Raw genomic sequence first — 18,446 nt, 5'->3', positions numbered from 1 at the left:
GCAGAAGGGTCACCAGAAAAGTAAGAAATTTTGAGCGGTGGTATATATGAAGTGGTAGAAGACTTCACTTCCTCCTTTGGCTGTTTGTTCTGCGATTCCACATACTGCTGCATCCATTCAAATAAAGCCCTGAGGACTATCAGCTTTAGGTTTTAAGTTCATCTCAGCAAGAGTCTGAGCCAAAGCTTCTATCTCCTCAACACTCATAGCTTCTGCCATTTTGACAAACAACTATGACACTAATCAAATATAAAATACACTACTATTAACACTAGCTAACTCCTGCAATAAATACAAACTTGTGAGTAAATGGCCTGCAACACAACAAAATACAAGTTACTAACACTTGCTGAGATCTGAAATAAATAAAAGCTGTGAATTAATAACCTGCAATGAAAACAAATTTGATTATTTCATCAAACAATCTATGTGCCTAAAATATCAAACATCATTGCAATCATAACTGTTCATATGTATGCATTCACAACACAAGAACAGACACTAGTTGTGTTATTTCTAATGTACTAATATCTGAAAAGACACTAGTTGTGTTATTTCTAATGTACTAATATCTGAAAAGTAAAGCCAGCAATTCTATCAAATCACTGTAACATGAATAACAAATCAATGAATATAATCAATGTTCAGTGCATGTGCCAAGTGCAAGTGCTGCAAGTACAATTCTAACCTAACACCAACCCAAATGACAGTCCATCAGTATTTGGTCGTCAAATGTCAAAGGGTTTATAAATGAATAATGTCACATTAAGAATATCAAGACAAAGGATGGAAGAAGAAAATTAAAATCTGTGCAAATGGTTAATACATATACTAATTAATAACTATTTATTTTATTTATTTATTTATTTATTTAAATACTATATTTAAATTAAATAGTTCAATCAAATTTACTAAATAAACAAGCAAATTAATTAAATAAACTAGAGCAATTTCAAAATTAAATTATCTAACTAAATTAACTAAATTAAGTAACAAAATTAAATTTGTTTACCTAAGTTCACCAAAAATAAACAAAACAACCAAACTAAATATTAAATCCAAACTAAAATAACTAAACAAATCAATCAAATCAAATAATTCAATCAGGTTAACCACCTAAATAAAATAATGAAGTCAAAATATATATTCAATCAAGTTAACCAAATTAAACAACAAAGTCAACCAAATAAATCAACCAAACTAAATAATGACAATCAAATTAAATTATTCAAGCAAGTTAACTAATTAATAAAAATAAATGGAATTAATAAATATGAAACTATGCTAAAAAAAACAAAAAACAGAATTTAAACTTTTGTTATAGAAAAAAAATTAAACTGCAGTGTTTCCAAATAATTAACAAAACATTTAATCAAAACCAAACCACATGGAAAAATTAAATATGTAAACAAAGACAGATGATCAACAACAAAATCAAATACGTAAAATATGTACCTTTTTTCTAAAAGTACATGAACAAAATTAATTAAAGATGTAAACAAAAAACAAAGCAATTAAATTTGTAAACAGTAATCGACAAAACAAACTAAAAAAATTAATTAATTAAACATGTAAGCAACAACAAAAAATATTTAGAACAATAAAGTATAATTAATTATTAAAGTAGCAAAGAAAACAAAAATCAAATTAAATATAAACCATCCAAAGTCTTTAAAAATAAAATGTGTTACTCACGTCATCACAAACTTGCATCAACATATCACAATATTTAGCACATAAAAAAAAAAATGTTCACAAATTTTCTGTTCACATCAGTTAATGTCAAATCACATTATCCACGAAACATCCAACGATGAACCGAAGGTACAGCAGCCTTGACCTCCAATCCCGAGGATGTCCGATGGTTCCCGAAGTTGACTGGTTCCGGCAACAAACGAAGACACCCGATGTTAGACGATGTTCACGTTCACCGGCAAGTACAGACGATTCCCGATGTCAGACGACTATCTCCCCATCTCCAGAAACTGAAACGTCGGCTCCATTGTTACTTCCCCCGAAAAGACAACTGGACTCGGTGAAGTGGTTTAATAGGGTTCTTTATTCCAGAGAATTTGAACAGATAGTCAAACAAACCATATAAGCAAAAATAGCATTATTAAAATACATTCACAACTATATATAAACAGTCATAAAACACCATATAAAAACACATTAAAATATATATAAATATACTCTGCAGTCTAGTTATTATCTACAGATAATAGCAAGTCGCTTAAACAAAAGATATACAACCATACACTGAGCAATATTTAAGATCGCTCCAGTAAGCATCAAATATACATAATACACATATCGAATTACCGTACGTTAAACGACTGAACATTAATCAATCGCAGATAATCTTAAATCATTATTTACGGAAAACAATTACACATATGGCGATATATAGTATAATAAAATAAAAGTAAGATACACAAAACATTATCCTCAGGTGATACGGTTGTAGACACTGAAATACCACAGTACCTTTAGCTGTGGGCTTTAGGGCGGTAACATGATGAAAAAAGCGTCAAAACGTCTACAAGAAACAAGTAAACTAAAACTAATACATTTCTAATTTAATATATACACATACACACTATTCACATACATTTCTAAAACAATAATAACAACTCATTTAATTATGGCTTGGCTATAGGAATATCCATTATTGTTACAGCGTAAGTGCCACGCCCAAATTCTAATACTTACATTAATTCAGTTTATTCCTTTATCAAAGTAAATGTTAATTGAAGTAGTTATTTATTTAAACCTTATTTGTAATTTGATAAAAAGTACTTTATATGTTAGTAAAATAGTAAAATACAAAATTCTAACTTTGAACACACAGACACACTATTCACATACTTTTTCTAAAACAATAATAACGACTCATTTTAATTATGGCTTGGCTTATAGGAATTAGAAAAAGTGCCACGCCCAAATATAACTCCTTTACCAAAGTATTCCAGTAATTTATAAAACGTGTACTTTATATGCTTTCGTAAAAGTAAAGTTAAAGTAGAGCCTCACAATTATTCCAGTGTAAGATTAAAGCAGATGAGTGCGTGGCCTGTGCAGCTCGTGATGTGTCAAGGAATGTCAGGTGAGTGACCGTGAATAGCCACCAACTGGGTCAAACACAGCTGGCCAGTCTATTGGTTGATCGTCACTGTCCCTGATCAGGGGTCAGATATAAAGACAGGTAAATGCATGTCCCTACAGCTCCTAGCCAAAGGTTTAGGTGCATGTGTTTTGTGCATACTAAAATCATTAAAACAATAAAACCCACATGGTTACACGAATATGAAGGCGATCTTATGGTGTCGTAACACGTCGTTGGCCTGGACGTGGACAGTCCCTGGTGGTTCCTGTCTGCTGGTATCTCCCGTGGATTCTAGTGATTGTTGAATGGTGGCATCCAAACCGCTGTGCGATGACTCTACTCGAAATGCCGACTTGAAGCATGCCTAAGGCACGCTCACGTTCTTCAGCTGTCAACCTTACCATCACTTGTTTCACGTTCCCTCAGTCTACTTCATAAATGAAAGTTGCATGATAGGCATGATTTGCACGTTCAATTTACGTTTTTCATGCTATGCATGCAATATGTTGTGGTTTTGTGTTTCATGGAGTGTTTAGGCAATCGTTTTTGTAAGTTATTCATCATCATGCATAATCTATAAGGTAATACGGTACTTACTCATTGATATTTTTAATGCCGATGTACGCCCCATTCACATTTGTTATTATTAACTGGTGGTGCGTTTTCAATGCTGGTGTGTGTGTGTGTGTGTGTGTGTGTGTACATATACTGAGTCAAATTAAAAACTTCACAATCGTTTCATTTTAGCTAATTAGCAAATATAACAGAAGAACGTGTTAAATAAGGTAATTTCTTTATTGCATGACGTCCAAAGAAAGAATAGGAATAAATGTCGAGTCAAAACTGTTTGATGCGCCCACAGCATTCGTCAAAACCACAAACAGTTAAAATGGTAATTCACAAGCAGGTTCGTCTGATGACATCACAGGTTCAGTAGCGCGTATGCCCTCCATGAGTACCCACAACTGCAAGGCAATGACTCGTCGAGTGCTTGGTACGTGTAAAGACTGCATTAGGGATACGGCGCCATTGTTCCACTAATGAGGCGCCAAGTTCATGCAAAGTCTGTGGAGGGTTCCTGGGAGTACGCGGGCGTCTTCCCGGCATATCCCAGATGTGCTCGATGGGATTCAGGTCGGGCGACCTTGAAGGCCAATCCATGCCATTTATGTCCGCGTTCCTCAGATAATCCCTTCTCAAGATGGCCGTGTGGGGTCTGGCGTTGTCATGCTGAAAGATCAGGCCTGGACCATGAAGGTCACAAGTTTCTGGGCCACCGGTATGCAGCAGCGTTGAGGTTGCCACGGATGACAAGAAGTCGAGAACGTCCATTTCAGAAAGTACCCCAAACCATTACACTTCCGACTCCGAATCTGTCAAGTCCACTGACACAACACTGAGCATGACGTTCACCACGTCGTCTCCAAACCTTCTGACTGCCATCGGCAAATCGCAGTGTGAATCTTGATTAATCGCTAAACACGACTCTATTCCATTCCCTCCGAGTCCATCGCAAGTGGCGTTGTGCCCACAGTTGACGTTGACGACGATGAAATTGGGTCAAAATGGGTCCAACAATGAGTGCCGTGCGTGGTTCGCAGCCGATTTTGGATCGTTTGCGCAGACACCCGACGTCTGAAAAGTTCATTACTGGTTGCGGAGGTGACGTAACACAATATGACGTCATCTGCCTATGACGTCGCATGTGGTCTACCCGGTCGGGGGCGATTAGCTGTGGTGCTCGTTTGTTGTACTCGTGTCCGCAGATCATAAATTGCCCGTCGACTGTAACCCAACGCCCTTGCAATGTCAGCTACTGACGTTCCCGCGTGCAACATGCCGACGGCACGTTCACGTTGCACATTTGTGAGGCGTGGTATCGAAGCGGGTGGTAAGAAATATCGTTTTAATGTGTTTTTTCGTTCTGTCAGACTACTGTGAGCAAGTAACGATGAAATGAAGTGTGCTATTGTAGTCACGTGACCAATGACACGTACAAAACCACATTTGCCACAATGGTGCTGTGCATGTGCTATGGATCGGGTCACGTGGACTGTGATTGGCTTCAAATGGAGTGTAGACATTGCCATTACAATATTTATTCCTGAAAAATTCCTGTTTTCAACACTCATTGACTTTTATTCAAATTTTAGATTCTGAAGTTTTTAATTTGACTCAGTATATGTCAGAACCAGTTAACTAAAACGGTTGGTTTCCTATTCCATGTACACAGAAGTATATATATATATATATATATATATTATATATATATATATATATATATATATATATATATGCTGACCTAATTAAAATATTTACATTGTTTGAAATTTTAGGAATATATAGTATAGACCAGGCTCCGTATTCATAAACGTCAATGTATGATACCTAAATGCATACCTAAAGTACACAATTAAGTATCATACATTGACTTAAGTACGTTTATGAATACGGAGCCAGGGACCTATTTCACAAAACATCGTAAGTTTACGTCTGCGAAAAGCAGTTATACCGGGCATACCAAGTGTGTGGCATCTATTTCAAGAAGAAATTTACATTATTACAGAAGATCGAGCATTTTAAGGACAAAATAAAATAAAATAACGGCACTTTTAATAAAAAAAAAAGTGTGGTTTACGTTTACGTGCAAAACTAGGCTTACGATGTTTTGTGAAATTGGGCCAAGTAGCGTCATTTGTTATTCTATATTGTATGTTGACTGAACTACAGACATTGTAGTTATCCCTACCCCTAATTCCTTCATGGCGCAGATTTTAATACTGTTATTAAAAACATCAAAATTTTGAAAAATCGGAATAGATTTGGCAACTATGAACCCTCATTCCATAAACTACACATATCAGGATATTCAAAAATACCTTCAGACCTTTTGGACCTTTTCGGTTAAATACGTGAAATTCAATTTGCACATGCATGCATGGTTCGACATGTCCCGTGTAGTATTCGGTAAAAACATTTCACTTGTCTTACGACATTGTTGTCAGGTGAACGAAAACGCTTCAAAATTTGTAAAAAAAAATAACGTTTTTTACATTGTAGCATGTTAAGTATGCCAAGAATACCCAATAATTTACGCGAACGGCCGATTGGCATGCTTGATGCTGGCATGTCGACAGAAGACGTTGCAAGGCATGTTGGGAGTTCTAGTCGAGCGATACGAAATCTTCGTATCTTCGCGTAAGATTTCGAACGACAGGAAGCACCAACGACTTGCCACCTCGTGGACGTCCGCGTGTTACAACACGTGGTCAAGACAGCTATAACATGAACACGCATTTGCGCAATCGATTCCAAACTGCCACTGCTACTGCTGCTAACACACCTGGGCTTCGCAATAACCGAATCAGTGGGCAGACTGTTCGTAATCGTCTGCGGGAGAACGGTTTACATGCACGATGTCCTTAAGTCGGATGCGTTTTAACGCAACGTCATCGTCTAAATCGTCTTAATTGGGCACGTGTACACACTCGTTGGATACGGCGACGCTGGAATACCGTTCTTTTTTCGGATGAATCCCGATTTTCTTTATAACGTGGTGATGGCAGGGTGCGCGTCTACCGTTGGAGAAATGAACGCTATGCTGACTGTTGTGTTCTTGAACGAGATCGTTTCGGGGGTGGGGGTTCTGTCATGGTCTGGCAGCCACTGCCCATGGTTATCGTTCACCACTAGTCGTCATTGATGGCAATTTAAATGCTCAACGTTACCGCGATGACATTCTCGCTCATCACGTCATTCCTCTATTCCATAACAACGCCAACATCTCGATTTTTCAGCAAGTTAATGCCACCTCTCATACAACTAGAGACACTGTACATTTTCTTAGGACAAATAACATTGATTTCATTGATGACTGGCCCACTAAAATCTCAACCCCATCGAGCATGCCTGGGATAGTCTGGACAGACGATTGAGGCGTCGTTCCAACCCACCCGCTAACGTCAACGAACTTCGTCAAGCGCTCATTCAGGAATGGAACAATATTCCACAGGCAGAAATCAACACTTAGTCAATTCTATGCGCCTGCGATGCACTGCAGTGGTTAATTCAAGAGGTGGTCATACCAGTTATTAAGTGGGTGTTTTTATTTTTAACCCCTACCACACTTGGTCAAAATTTCTCCCAGTTTCTGTTAACCTATGGCCATGATTTTTGCACCAAACGATGCATCATGGAACACTCTTTAAACGCATATATAACAATTATTCCCCCGGTTTGTTTTCATCAAGTTCTGTTCAAGCAAAGTTAGCGGAAGTTTTTTTTTTTGTTCAGTATATATATACACATAACTGTTTTGCTCCGTTGATAGATTTCGAGTGTGGTATGCTTTACGGGTTATCAAGGCAAAATCAATGTAGTAGCCGCTGTCGAGATCACGCGCGTTTCCCATCAATGTTATCACACTTTTTGTAAAATAAAGTTGAGTTTTATACATGTATCTTCCTTCGTGACTGCCATAATAAAGCTTTTCTAATAGACTTACCCTAAATCGCTAAAACGTGTCCTTGCAAGGAATCTTTTATATGCACCATTCCATAGAACATTTTGAAATATAGATGCTCAGAGACGGCTTTTAGTGTTGTATATTGTGGATGATGAATTTAAGAAAAAGACAACGATGTATTAAAAGGACCACCTCAAATGGGAGTCACGGGACCCCTGTAACACCCCTGGATCCGCCAATGAACTAAAATGTGTGGATATTTCAGATATTAAATAGTTGTATATTGAATTAACAGACAATTATAAGAATATCTAATTTTAACATGTTATTTAATTATCTTATTTGTTTATCCAGGTTATTTATTGAGTGTGAAATCCACAGGTATGTGAAAATGTGTTTTTAATGCCAGTGGATGAAAATAATTTGTTAAGTTAATATTTATCTTGATTAATAAATAGTAAATACAGTTTAGGCAATTTTTATATTAAGCCCCCTGGCCAATCATAACGAGAAAATTATTTCACTCCAATTCCTGCGTCAAATGATTAAATATATATATGGTGTGTGCTATTCTATTTGTGGGATGGTGCATAGAAAAGATCCCTTGCTACTAATAGAAAAATGTAGCGGGTTTCCTCTCTAAGACTATATTATGTTAAAATGACCAAATGTTAGACTTCCAATAGCAGATGATTAATAATCGGTGTGCTCTAGTGGTGCTGTTAACTTTAAATTTTAACTCTTCAAGTAACCAAAAAAGTTAAAGATTGATATACCAGGTGTGGTTAAGTGGCTGAAACAAGGTATAGCCCAATGGGCCCACCGATGGGGATCGATCTTAGACCGACCGCGCATCAAGCGAACGCTTTTCCAGTGGGCTATGTTCCGCCCAGAGACGTGTTTTCGGGCCAGTTTAATATTGTATCGGGTGCGTCGTTAAATAAAACATTTCTTTTTTTTTTCCATTCGTAATTCTCTGTTCTACAAAGAAGCGGTAGCACCAGTTCTACAACCGCTCTGTTGTAGACGCTACCGGTTCCCACGAACATATGGCTTTTAACCTTTGAACGGTGTACAAGTATCGTTTTGCTCCTCCGCCGTGCAGACAAGTTGTACATGAATTATTGCTTTAACTCCATTGTTCTTTCTGCCAGAGAAATCGTCAGCGGCTTCTGGGAAACGTCAGAGAAATCGTTCTAGGTAAGTTTTTCCACACCTTTTCTAGTAACCGAAGAGTATGCAATAGTTCGGCTAGTTATCAGTTTAAATGTATATGTGAAAATATAGGTATTACCTTCTAAAGACAAACAAGAAAAAACACGAGCTAAATATCTCGTTGTTGAGCAGGGCGAGATGCTCGCAATTTTGTGCATGGATACAAGTAAATGCTATGAATAGAGCTCCGTAAAGGATCTTTGGCCTAATTCACTAAACTCTCGCAACTTTGCGGTCTCGCTGTGCAATGCTAAAAGATTTACAAAGAGGATGCTTTGTTGTCTGACAGAGCCTAAGAGAACTTTGTGAATTAGGCCCTGGGAGAAAATATAAGCCTAACGGGGGGGGGGGGGGGGGGGGGGGGGGGGGGGGTGGGGGGGGGGTCTATACATTTTGTCGTACTTTATATAAATAAAAATATGGCTTGTGCCCCCCACTAGATATTGTGCTACCTATCCCCCACTTCAGATGTGGTATCTATGCGCTCGATAAACAAACAGAAAAAAAGTGACAAAAACCAACTAAAAAGATACAGATTAACAAAAAAGGAGAGAGAGAGAGAGAGAGAGAGAGAGAGAGAGAGAGAGAGAGAGAGAGAGAGAGAGAGAGAGAGAGAGAGAGAGAGAATGGAGGAAGGAAGTAAATGGGGTTTTTAACGATGCACTCAACACATTTGTTTTTACGGTTATATGGCGTCGGACATATGGTTACGGATCACACAGATATAGAGAGAGGAAGCCCGCTGTCGCCACTTCATGGGCTACTCTTTTCGATTAGCAGCAAGGGATCTTTTATATGCACCATCCCACAGACAGATAACACATACCACGGCCTTTGATATACCAGTCGTGGTGCACTGGCTGGAGCGAGAAATAGCCCAATGGGCCCATTGACGGGGATCGATCCCAAACCGACCGTGCATCAAGCGAACGCTTTACCACTGGGCTACGTCTCGCCAAGAGAGAGAGAGAGACACACACACACATATACACACAGAGACAGAGAGAGATAGAAAGAGACACACACACACAGACAAACACACACACACACACACACACACACACACAGAGAGAGAGAGAGAGAGAGAGAGAGAGAGAGAGAGAGAGAGAGAGAGAGAGAGAGAGAGAGAGAGAGAGAGAGAGCTCTAGTTTAAAGGTGATTTAATATACAACGTCTCCCACCTAGCATTTATTTTCCGATGACTATGGTAAAGTTAAGGGTATTTCCTTTATCCTGCAATCACTATATACATGTATATTACCCTAGTTAGGCCAAGTAAAAAAAATTGTTTGGTTCCTGTTACATGCCAAAAACAAATAGGGTAGGTAGGTAGGGAAAACTTTTTTTTTTCTTTTTTTTTTCCCCCCCATTTTTGAGCTAATATTTCCTGAATAGTATAGCAGATTAATATATTAAAAGCTCTTTCTTTGTGTTACAGTGAAACTGACAATACATACTCTAATGAGAATCATTAATTATTTTCTATAAAAAAAACACCATGTCGTAACCTAGTCAAACCACAATCGGTATTAATGTAAACACCACCCAAGTCTAATACTACACGGTAAGGTTATAAACTACGATAACACTGAAATAACACTATAATTTGTTCATTGGAAAAAAGTTTTAATATCAAAGGTCTGATCCACAACATGGTTACACCCCCTCACAACTACAGCAACAACACTGATCTTCCCGGCCTATTTCATTGCCAGTATTGCAGTAACAAAATGTACATCATGAACACAACGAAGATGTCAATAAAAATTAACAAAATAAGTTAACAAAAAGATCTCCATACTAACTATCCTCATAGCAGAGATATCAAAAGAAAACAACTATTTTCAGGAAAACAGTTTCCCTTTAGGTCGTCCATAAGGACACTGCGCAGTATCTTTGCACTGTTGACAAAGAGGTAAAACAGGTTTGTATTTTTGCTTTTAAAGGTCTGATCCACAACATGGTTACACCCCCTCACAACTACAACACTGCAGACGCTATTAAATGTGAAAAGAGTTGTCATTTCTTAAGGTTTTGGGTACTACCAGTTCATTTCAAATGCCATGGATATCATCATATTTAATAATAAATACAGGGGTTATTTGTCAAACAAATGCAAAATATTGATAGAGTTGATGTCTAAATATTTAATTTAAGTAATCTTTTCAGCATAATCGGCTATTTTCATGTTTACTCTTTATGTTTAACATTGAATCGTAACTCGGTATTTCTAGAAGTTCGATTACGTTTTAGGGAATTCCCCTACCAAAATAGACTGGAAATTTGTATCATTCTGCTTTTTAACAGTAAACTAGCGTAACATTTTGAAGATTGGATTCACAAGTTCCGAGTAGTTCCGAATGAGTACGAGAACACGTCCGAGAGCATGTGGTGTCAATGGCGTCTTCCATTTACAGAGTAGAATGTCAAAAATGTGCTCATTCAAATCAAATAATATTACACATGTATTTAAATCAATTTCAAATGAAACGGCATTCAAGAAATCGGAACACCTCGTCACATTCCGCTACGCTTATATTTCGTGGAAATGTACGAGGAGTTCCGAATGGCTCTCGGAAGCTATTCATTTGGAACTCTTCGGAAGTAAAATTGCGTGAAGTGTTCCGGGTCTTCTGGTAACGAGATCTTGGACTGACAGATCTCGTGGCATCTCTCTGCAGTTGTTGTTTTTAGAGTCGTCGAAAATTAGGATTGATATTAATGGATTATTAAATAAAACAGGTGGAAAAAAAAAGGGTGGGGAAAAGGTTAAAAAAAGTTTAGGGTCGGCACCAAAAATTTAGGGACGGTCGGGTAACCGGAACCAAACAATTTTTTTTACTACGCCTTATGATAAACAATGAAATGTTGACCTTTCCCGCTGGAATGTAAACAAACGAAACGACGTTAAAACGTAATAATACATAATTTAAAAAAGAAGATATTTAGTATTGTAAAAAAAATTATTTTATGAATAAGAACTATTTTGTTTTTGGTGTATAAATAATCTAGGCGACAGTGTTATCAATACGCGTGAACCTACTTAGATGTGAATTTAAACAGTTCAGTTCATTAATTTTCCATTTATATAGCCATCGGATATAAGGGTGGTAGGTTCTGGGTTCGCAGCCCGGTACCTGATTCTCTTCAAGAACGAGTTCTAACGACTCAATGGGTGGACATGTGTATAAAAGACCACTACACCGACTTCTCTCTTACTAACCACTAACCACTAACCCACTGACCTCGACAGATAGCAGAGCACGAAAATAAGTTACGAGATGCAGTAGGTTATACGGGATAGGACCTTGGCTTGCGAAGATGTAGTTTTCTTGACGAGATAAAATCTATCTCGTCCCTACCGGCTTGGCTCGAGTGCTCTCTAGTTGTGGTCTACACTTTGTACAGCACAGCTAGGGGACACCTTAACTGCCTTAACGAAGATAAAGTTTGTTTTCTTTAACGATACCACTAGAGCACATTGATTAATTAATCATCAGCTACTGGATGCCAAACATTTGGTAATTATGACTCGTAGTCATCAAAGGAAACCCGCTACATTTTTCCATTAGCAGCAAGGGATCTTTTATGTGCATTTTCCCACAGACAGGAAAGCACATATCACGGCCTTTGACCAGTTGTGGCGCATTGGTTGGAACGAGAAAAAATCCGAATCAGTTGAAATTATCCACCGATTTCAAATTGTGTCCCCCTCCCTCTCTTCTTTTTCTGGATCAAAACACTGGTGAAGTCGTAGATTATGTCAAGGAGATACGTGCCTGAAACTTAATTGTATACAGGCACGTTGATATGGTATCTTATCCTACATATCGGCCTCGGTGGTGTAGTAGTTAAGCTATCTGAAGATACTGGGGTCGCATCCCGGTACTGGCTATACTCAGAGCGGGTTTAACGACTCAGTGGATAAGTGTAAGGCCACTACACCGACTTGTCCCTCACTAACAATTCACCATTAACCCATTGTCGTGGACTGACAGCCCAGCCGAGGTGTGTGTCCAGGCCAGCGTGTTTGAAACATAATTGGGTATAAGCACGAAAATAAGTATAAAGAAAATGAAACGAAGCATGTCGGTTTTATCCTGCTTTGGTCGTGGCATAAGTCATTCAAACCTTCGCAGGATAAAGCTAAATATCTTAAGATTTATTTGTTTTAAAAAGTTAAGTTTGTTTTGTTTAATGACACCATTTGAGCACATTGATTTATTAATCATTGGTTATCGGATGGTAATCATTTGGTAATTTTGACATGTGGTCTTAAGAGAAGAAACCCGCTACATTTTTCCGTCAGTAGCACTGGATCCCTTGCACAATTTCCTGCACACGCCCTAGCTAAAGTTTGGCTCTTTTTTTATTACTGTTACTATTAACATATTTTATTTTTTAAACTTTCTTTTCACACTGTTGTCAGTAAAGTTGGACACGGGAATAAGTCTGTTCCTTTCTTGGAGTAATGACACGGAATATCATGTTGTAAACTTGACTTTGAGTCCATTCACAAATTACCATATGTTTGACATCCAGTAGCTGATGATTGATGAATCATTGTGCTCTAGTGGTGTCATTAAACAAAAACAATCAAACCTGAAACCATTCAGATACCAGGTAACGCTCTGGAGATGTTGGTCCAAACGTTGTGTGGCATTACAGGGGGGTAGGGGATGTACTGAATAACTCTGAGAGAAAGACATGTGGTTCTTAGGGGCGTATTATGCGCTGGGGTGTATGGGAACCGGCACCTCTGCTGTTAATCGCAATTACTTTTACAAAACCACGCGCGCGCGCGCGCACACACACATACACACACACACACACACACACACACATATATATATATATATACACATATATACACACACACACACACACACATATATATATATATATATATATATATATATATATATATATATATATATATATATATATATATAGACACACACACACACACGCACGCACTCGCACGCGCATACAAACACACTCCATTAATAACTGACACATGAGTAGACATATAAATGACTAGAATGATATATTGTTTTCACTTACATCTGACTTACTAATTGTAAATAACCGGCACGAATTCCGGTGGGAACAGAACAAAATTATTAGTTTCCTGTTGAGCACGAGCGCATCCTGTTGTGAAAAATGTCACAAACAATATCACGCATACTAATACGATCCAAGACATTAATATATCTGTTCTGTTGAGAGATTTAACCTTACCGGTCTCGGTGGTGTCGTGGTTAACCATCGGACCGGTTCCCAACCTGATCGAGTTTTGACAACTCGGTAGGTAGGTGTAAGACCATCTTCTCAGAAACCAGATAGTTGACAGCGTACTTGACCCTTAATTAATGAAATAATTAATTTAACTTTTAAAACAAAGAAGGTATTTAGGGGATATGGGGTTGTTGTTTGTTTGTTGTTGTTTTTTTTGGGGGTGAGTGTGTGTGTGGGGGGAGGGGGATTGGGGCTGTTGGTTGGCGGAGGGTTTTGGTGGGTGGGTGTTATAATTTTTCACTTTCGCCATTTCTTAAAGAGCGATTAATAATGAATCGGACACGAATGAATAATGAAACGTTGTTTTTATCGTCGGGGGGGGGGGGGGGGGGGGGGGCAGCTAACTTTTGATAAAGATCTGATTAAAATCAAAGAAATTAAAAACAACAACTTGGGTGTATCTAGTAGAATTATTTTAATGATGAGAGTCGTAATAACCTATGACATATAAAGTAACCGTTAAAGACACCGTTAGAGCACAGTTGTTTTTGTTTAGTAATCGTCAGCTATTGGATGTGAAACACTTGGTAATTTTGACTCGTCTTTAAAGGAAGCACCCTACCTTTTTCCATTAGCAGTAACGGCTCTTTTCTATGCACTATTGCTTTGATATACCAGTCGTGGGGCATTTGTTGATGTGTGTGTGTGTGTGTGTATGTGCGTGTATCTGTGTGCATATATATATATATGTGTGTGTGTGTGTGTGTGTGTTTGTGTGTATATATGTATATGTGTGTATATGTGTATGTGTGTGTGTATATGTGTGTATATATGTGTATATATGTGTATGTGTGTTTGTGTGTGTGTGTGTAGGTGTATATATGTGTGTGTGTGTGTGTATATATGTGTATGTCTGTGTGTGTGTGTGTGTGTATATATGTGTGTGTGTGTATATGTGTGTGTATGTGTGTGTGTGTGTATATATGTGTGTGTATATGTGTGTGTGCGTGTGTGTGCGTGTGTTTGTGTGTGTGTGCCAAATAATGGGTCCACCGACGAGGCTCGGTCCTGCGATTAAAAGCACTTCATTGGAGCGCTCTAAAGACTGAGCTAGATCCCGCATCCCCACCCCCTCTTGTAATACGCGAGAGTATACATTAAACAATTTAAAAGTACAGTAAAACAAATATTGTTTTCAAACTTAATCCCTGTTATAAACGTGCTGTGGTATAGCCTGACGGTTTACGTTATATTTTAGTTTGATCTATAATTTTTTATTTAAATTAACTAGTGCAATAAAATGCTTCTTTTATTTTACAGATGGTGGTTCTTCTAAGACTCGGTATTTAAAATCTGGACACCACTGGCTGTTGTTTACTTTTAATGAGTACACTAATGGACTTGAAAATCTCACCAGTTGTCGCCCTTGTGAGTGAACATTGTTATCAAGATACAGTGAGTACAGTTTAGAGATCTGAAATAAACCAAAAACAAACGAAGTGAACAAAGTGGACACAGTGCTGGATTACAACGGAAAACTTCAAGTATTCGTCTTCGAGGACGACCAGTATTTTCTATGGTTATAACCCACTACGCCATAGTTAGCGAGTACAGTATGCGAATGGAAGATACTGTTATATTGTTGAAAGAATTTAAATATCTACGAGTTTAATTGAAGAGTGAAAGAATCTAGCAAGCGATCGCGAGTAGACTCTGGGATTGCATCTCAGACGTTAATATGAACTACCAAGAAGTGATTCATAATAAATACGTGATTACATCTCGTTTATTTGAGGACCGCCGCTTTGTTTACATAGGTTGTTTAGCAGTATAACATTACACTGATCACTGAAAGCTAAAATACTCAACAACTACTGATTTGAGCATCGCACGTTCTGGTTCAGCTCATTTGTTAATACGTCTGGCACGACTGTTACGTAATTTAAAAACAATCCACACGCTGATAACAGTACAGGATCAAAGTAATAAAGGACATTCTGAAAAACGTAATAAGCCATAGTTTTCGGTAAAACCCCCCACAACAAAACAAAAACAAAACCCCACCAAAAACTCCCTAAACAAACAACCAACCAGCTCAGATAACAACCTCAAAACACCAGGTTATATTGTCCATTATCATCTATGAGTTGGTAGGATTGAACAATAAAGACCATACCAAGCCATAGTTTCGAGGATACCTACTAACTGAGCTTGATAAAGACGTGGAACATTCTTCCAAATCGCAAAGTTAATTCCCAACTATAGTTCTGAGTTTATTTGCTAACCGACCTCAGTAAAAACAATTATTACCTTTTTTCGAAGCCAAAAGTGTGGGGAAAATGTCTGGTATAATCTATGAGAACCAGTTGCGCTTGCAACTGATAAAACGCTGGCTTGAAGCGAATAACAAGACAGAGGTTTTTACTGAACTCAACATCAGACCCTCTATTCAGTGCTTGCTGCCTCTTTTCGTGTGTCTGTTTTCGCTCGTTGCCGTTATTGGAATCGTTGGCAACATTTCCATCATTGTCGTGATTGTTCGTCAAAAGCTGTACGACGACAATACGTTCTTCCTAGTGGGAAACCTCGCCCTCTGCGAACTGATCAGATGCGTCATCGTTCTCCCCGCTAGTGCCATACAGCTCTTCCTCCACAACTGGCACTTCGGTCCGGCAATGTGTTCACTTTTACCCATCATACAATGGTGCCCTATTTTTGTGACTTGTTTAACGTTTCTTGCTTTAAGCATTGTCCGGATGTGGGTGTTTGTGCGGATACGCCTCCCTCTACCACTTTGGGTGATGTGTCTGTGTTCACTGTTAACATGGGGCTCTGCGATTTGCGTGACCACACCTTTTATTGTGTACATGACGACACTCGACATCTCTGATTACCTTGGACCGAGGTTCAGTGGGTTGGGAATATGTACGTTGAAACAGAACAGCCAAACAAAGATGGCGCACCTGATCCCTGCGATGTATGTCCTGATGTTTCTGTTACCCATGATCATCACGTGTGTTATGTTCTTTATTATTCTCTTCAAAGCAGACGTCCACAAGTCGAAGCCAAGAGCTGTAAATAACCTACCATTAAATATTACGTTCGGCGAAGAGACAGCAGAAGACCAGCGCTTGAGAGAAGTTAGAGAGTCCAACACGAGGGTTACCGGGGTCGAATCCAGTTCTCTGGCTCGTCAGCGCATGTCTGCACCAACAGGAAGTCAGCTGGAGCTGACCAACGAGCAACGAACAAACAAATATCTAGTGATCATGACAATACTGTTTGCCGTCTTGTGGCTGCCATTTTTAACGTTCTTTACAACCACGTGGTCTGCTGATGGGCCATATCCGATAGAGAGGGAAGATTACAAAGACGTTCTTAACGTCGTCTTTCTGGTCTTAGGCTTTCTCTCTTCCGTGTTTGTTCCAGTGGTGTTCTCTTTGTGGCAAATGTCGACTGAACGAAAACAAAAAATAAAATCAGTCTTCCGATTTCCGAAATGGCGAAAGAACAGAGCAGGACAATGAATTCAGACTTTCGATTTTGATATAATTATGTTAATAAACCAGCAGATGTAGATGTTGGTTGTTTACCATTTTGAATTACAAATGTTAAATAGTTACTTCATGACCTTTTAGTATGTCTACATTGTTAATAAAACATGGCTTGTAATGTGCATTGTTTCGCTGTAAATTGCGCCATTCGTGTTTCACTGTAAATTGCGCCATTCGCGCTGCAACTGTTTTAAGAGACAGGGGCGGGCTTTTTATAAGGGTATCTGATGGTAAAATCTAATCGTCCTATACTGAATAAAAAATTATATAGAAGAAGACTTAGATGTGAGTAACATTCTCTGTTTTGAACGTTCCTTGGACTGAAACTTGACTACTGTGAAACGTGCCATCTGTATTTACAGACAAGAACAAAATGTATTTAATAAATTCATATGATAGTGTGGAATGCTTCTCCAACAGACTTTGATACAGGTGAATAACATAAATTTAATATGTTGGAGGTTTGAGCTGCACGTTCCATCCTCGCAATGTTCAAATGTAGCTATTTACTATCCGAATATCTTGAATATATAACTCTAGCAGCTGCATATTGTGTATGTTTCACAAACAGCAATAAGCATATTTTGTATTTCCAAATTGTAATAAGCAACATGGTAGCAAACAAGACTTGGGAGTTACAAGAACATTATATGAAGACTATTCTCTTTTTTTCTTAACGTATGCCTGGTTATTTTGTAAAATAAAGTTAAAGATAATTTCATGCATCCGTTGTATTATTAAGTTTGTCAGGTAGATTTAGAAAGTGATAAAAGTTTTGTTTAACAACACGACTAGAGCACATTGATTAATTAATCATTGGTTATTGAATGTCAAACATGTTGTACGTTTGACTCGTACTCTACACACA

General features: G+C 38.1%; 1 protein-coding gene across 3 annotated transcripts; it reads left to right on the top strand.

The window, feature by feature from the left end:
- The first annotated feature begins 4,810 nt into the window (after window positions 1–4,810).
- Window positions 4,811–17,696, top strand: LOC121384640 (prolactin-releasing peptide receptor-like). Of its 3 annotated transcripts, none has more exons than XM_041515113.1 (3): window positions 4,811–4,997; window positions 15,345–15,452; window positions 17,073–17,696. In XM_041515113.1, the coding sequence occupies exons 1-3, from the start codon at window positions 4,913–4,915 to the stop codon at window positions 17,549–17,551; spliced, it is 672 nt and encodes a 223-aa protein (XP_041371047.1). In that variant the 5' UTR covers window positions 4,811–4,912; the 3' UTR covers window positions 17,552–17,696. The 3 variants fall into 3 exon arrangements, with proteins under 3 accessions (XP_041371047.1, XP_041371045.1, XP_041371046.1); XM_041515111.1 differs by adding an exon at window positions 8,726–8,771 and having other exon boundaries at window positions 15,345–17,696; XM_041515112.1 differs by having other exon boundaries at window positions 15,345–17,696.
- Window positions 17,697–18,446: the final 750 nt, after the last annotated feature.

The sequence above is a fragment of the Gigantopelta aegis genome, chromosome 10, assembly GCF_016097555.1.
Source record: "Gigantopelta aegis isolate Gae_Host chromosome 10, Gae_host_genome, whole genome shotgun sequence".
Classification (NCBI taxonomy): Eukaryota; Metazoa; Mollusca; class Gastropoda; order Neomphalida; family Peltospiridae; genus Gigantopelta; species Gigantopelta aegis.
The sequence above is the reverse complement of the archived record's forward strand: the minus strand, read 5'-3'. Positions and strand labels throughout refer to the sequence as shown.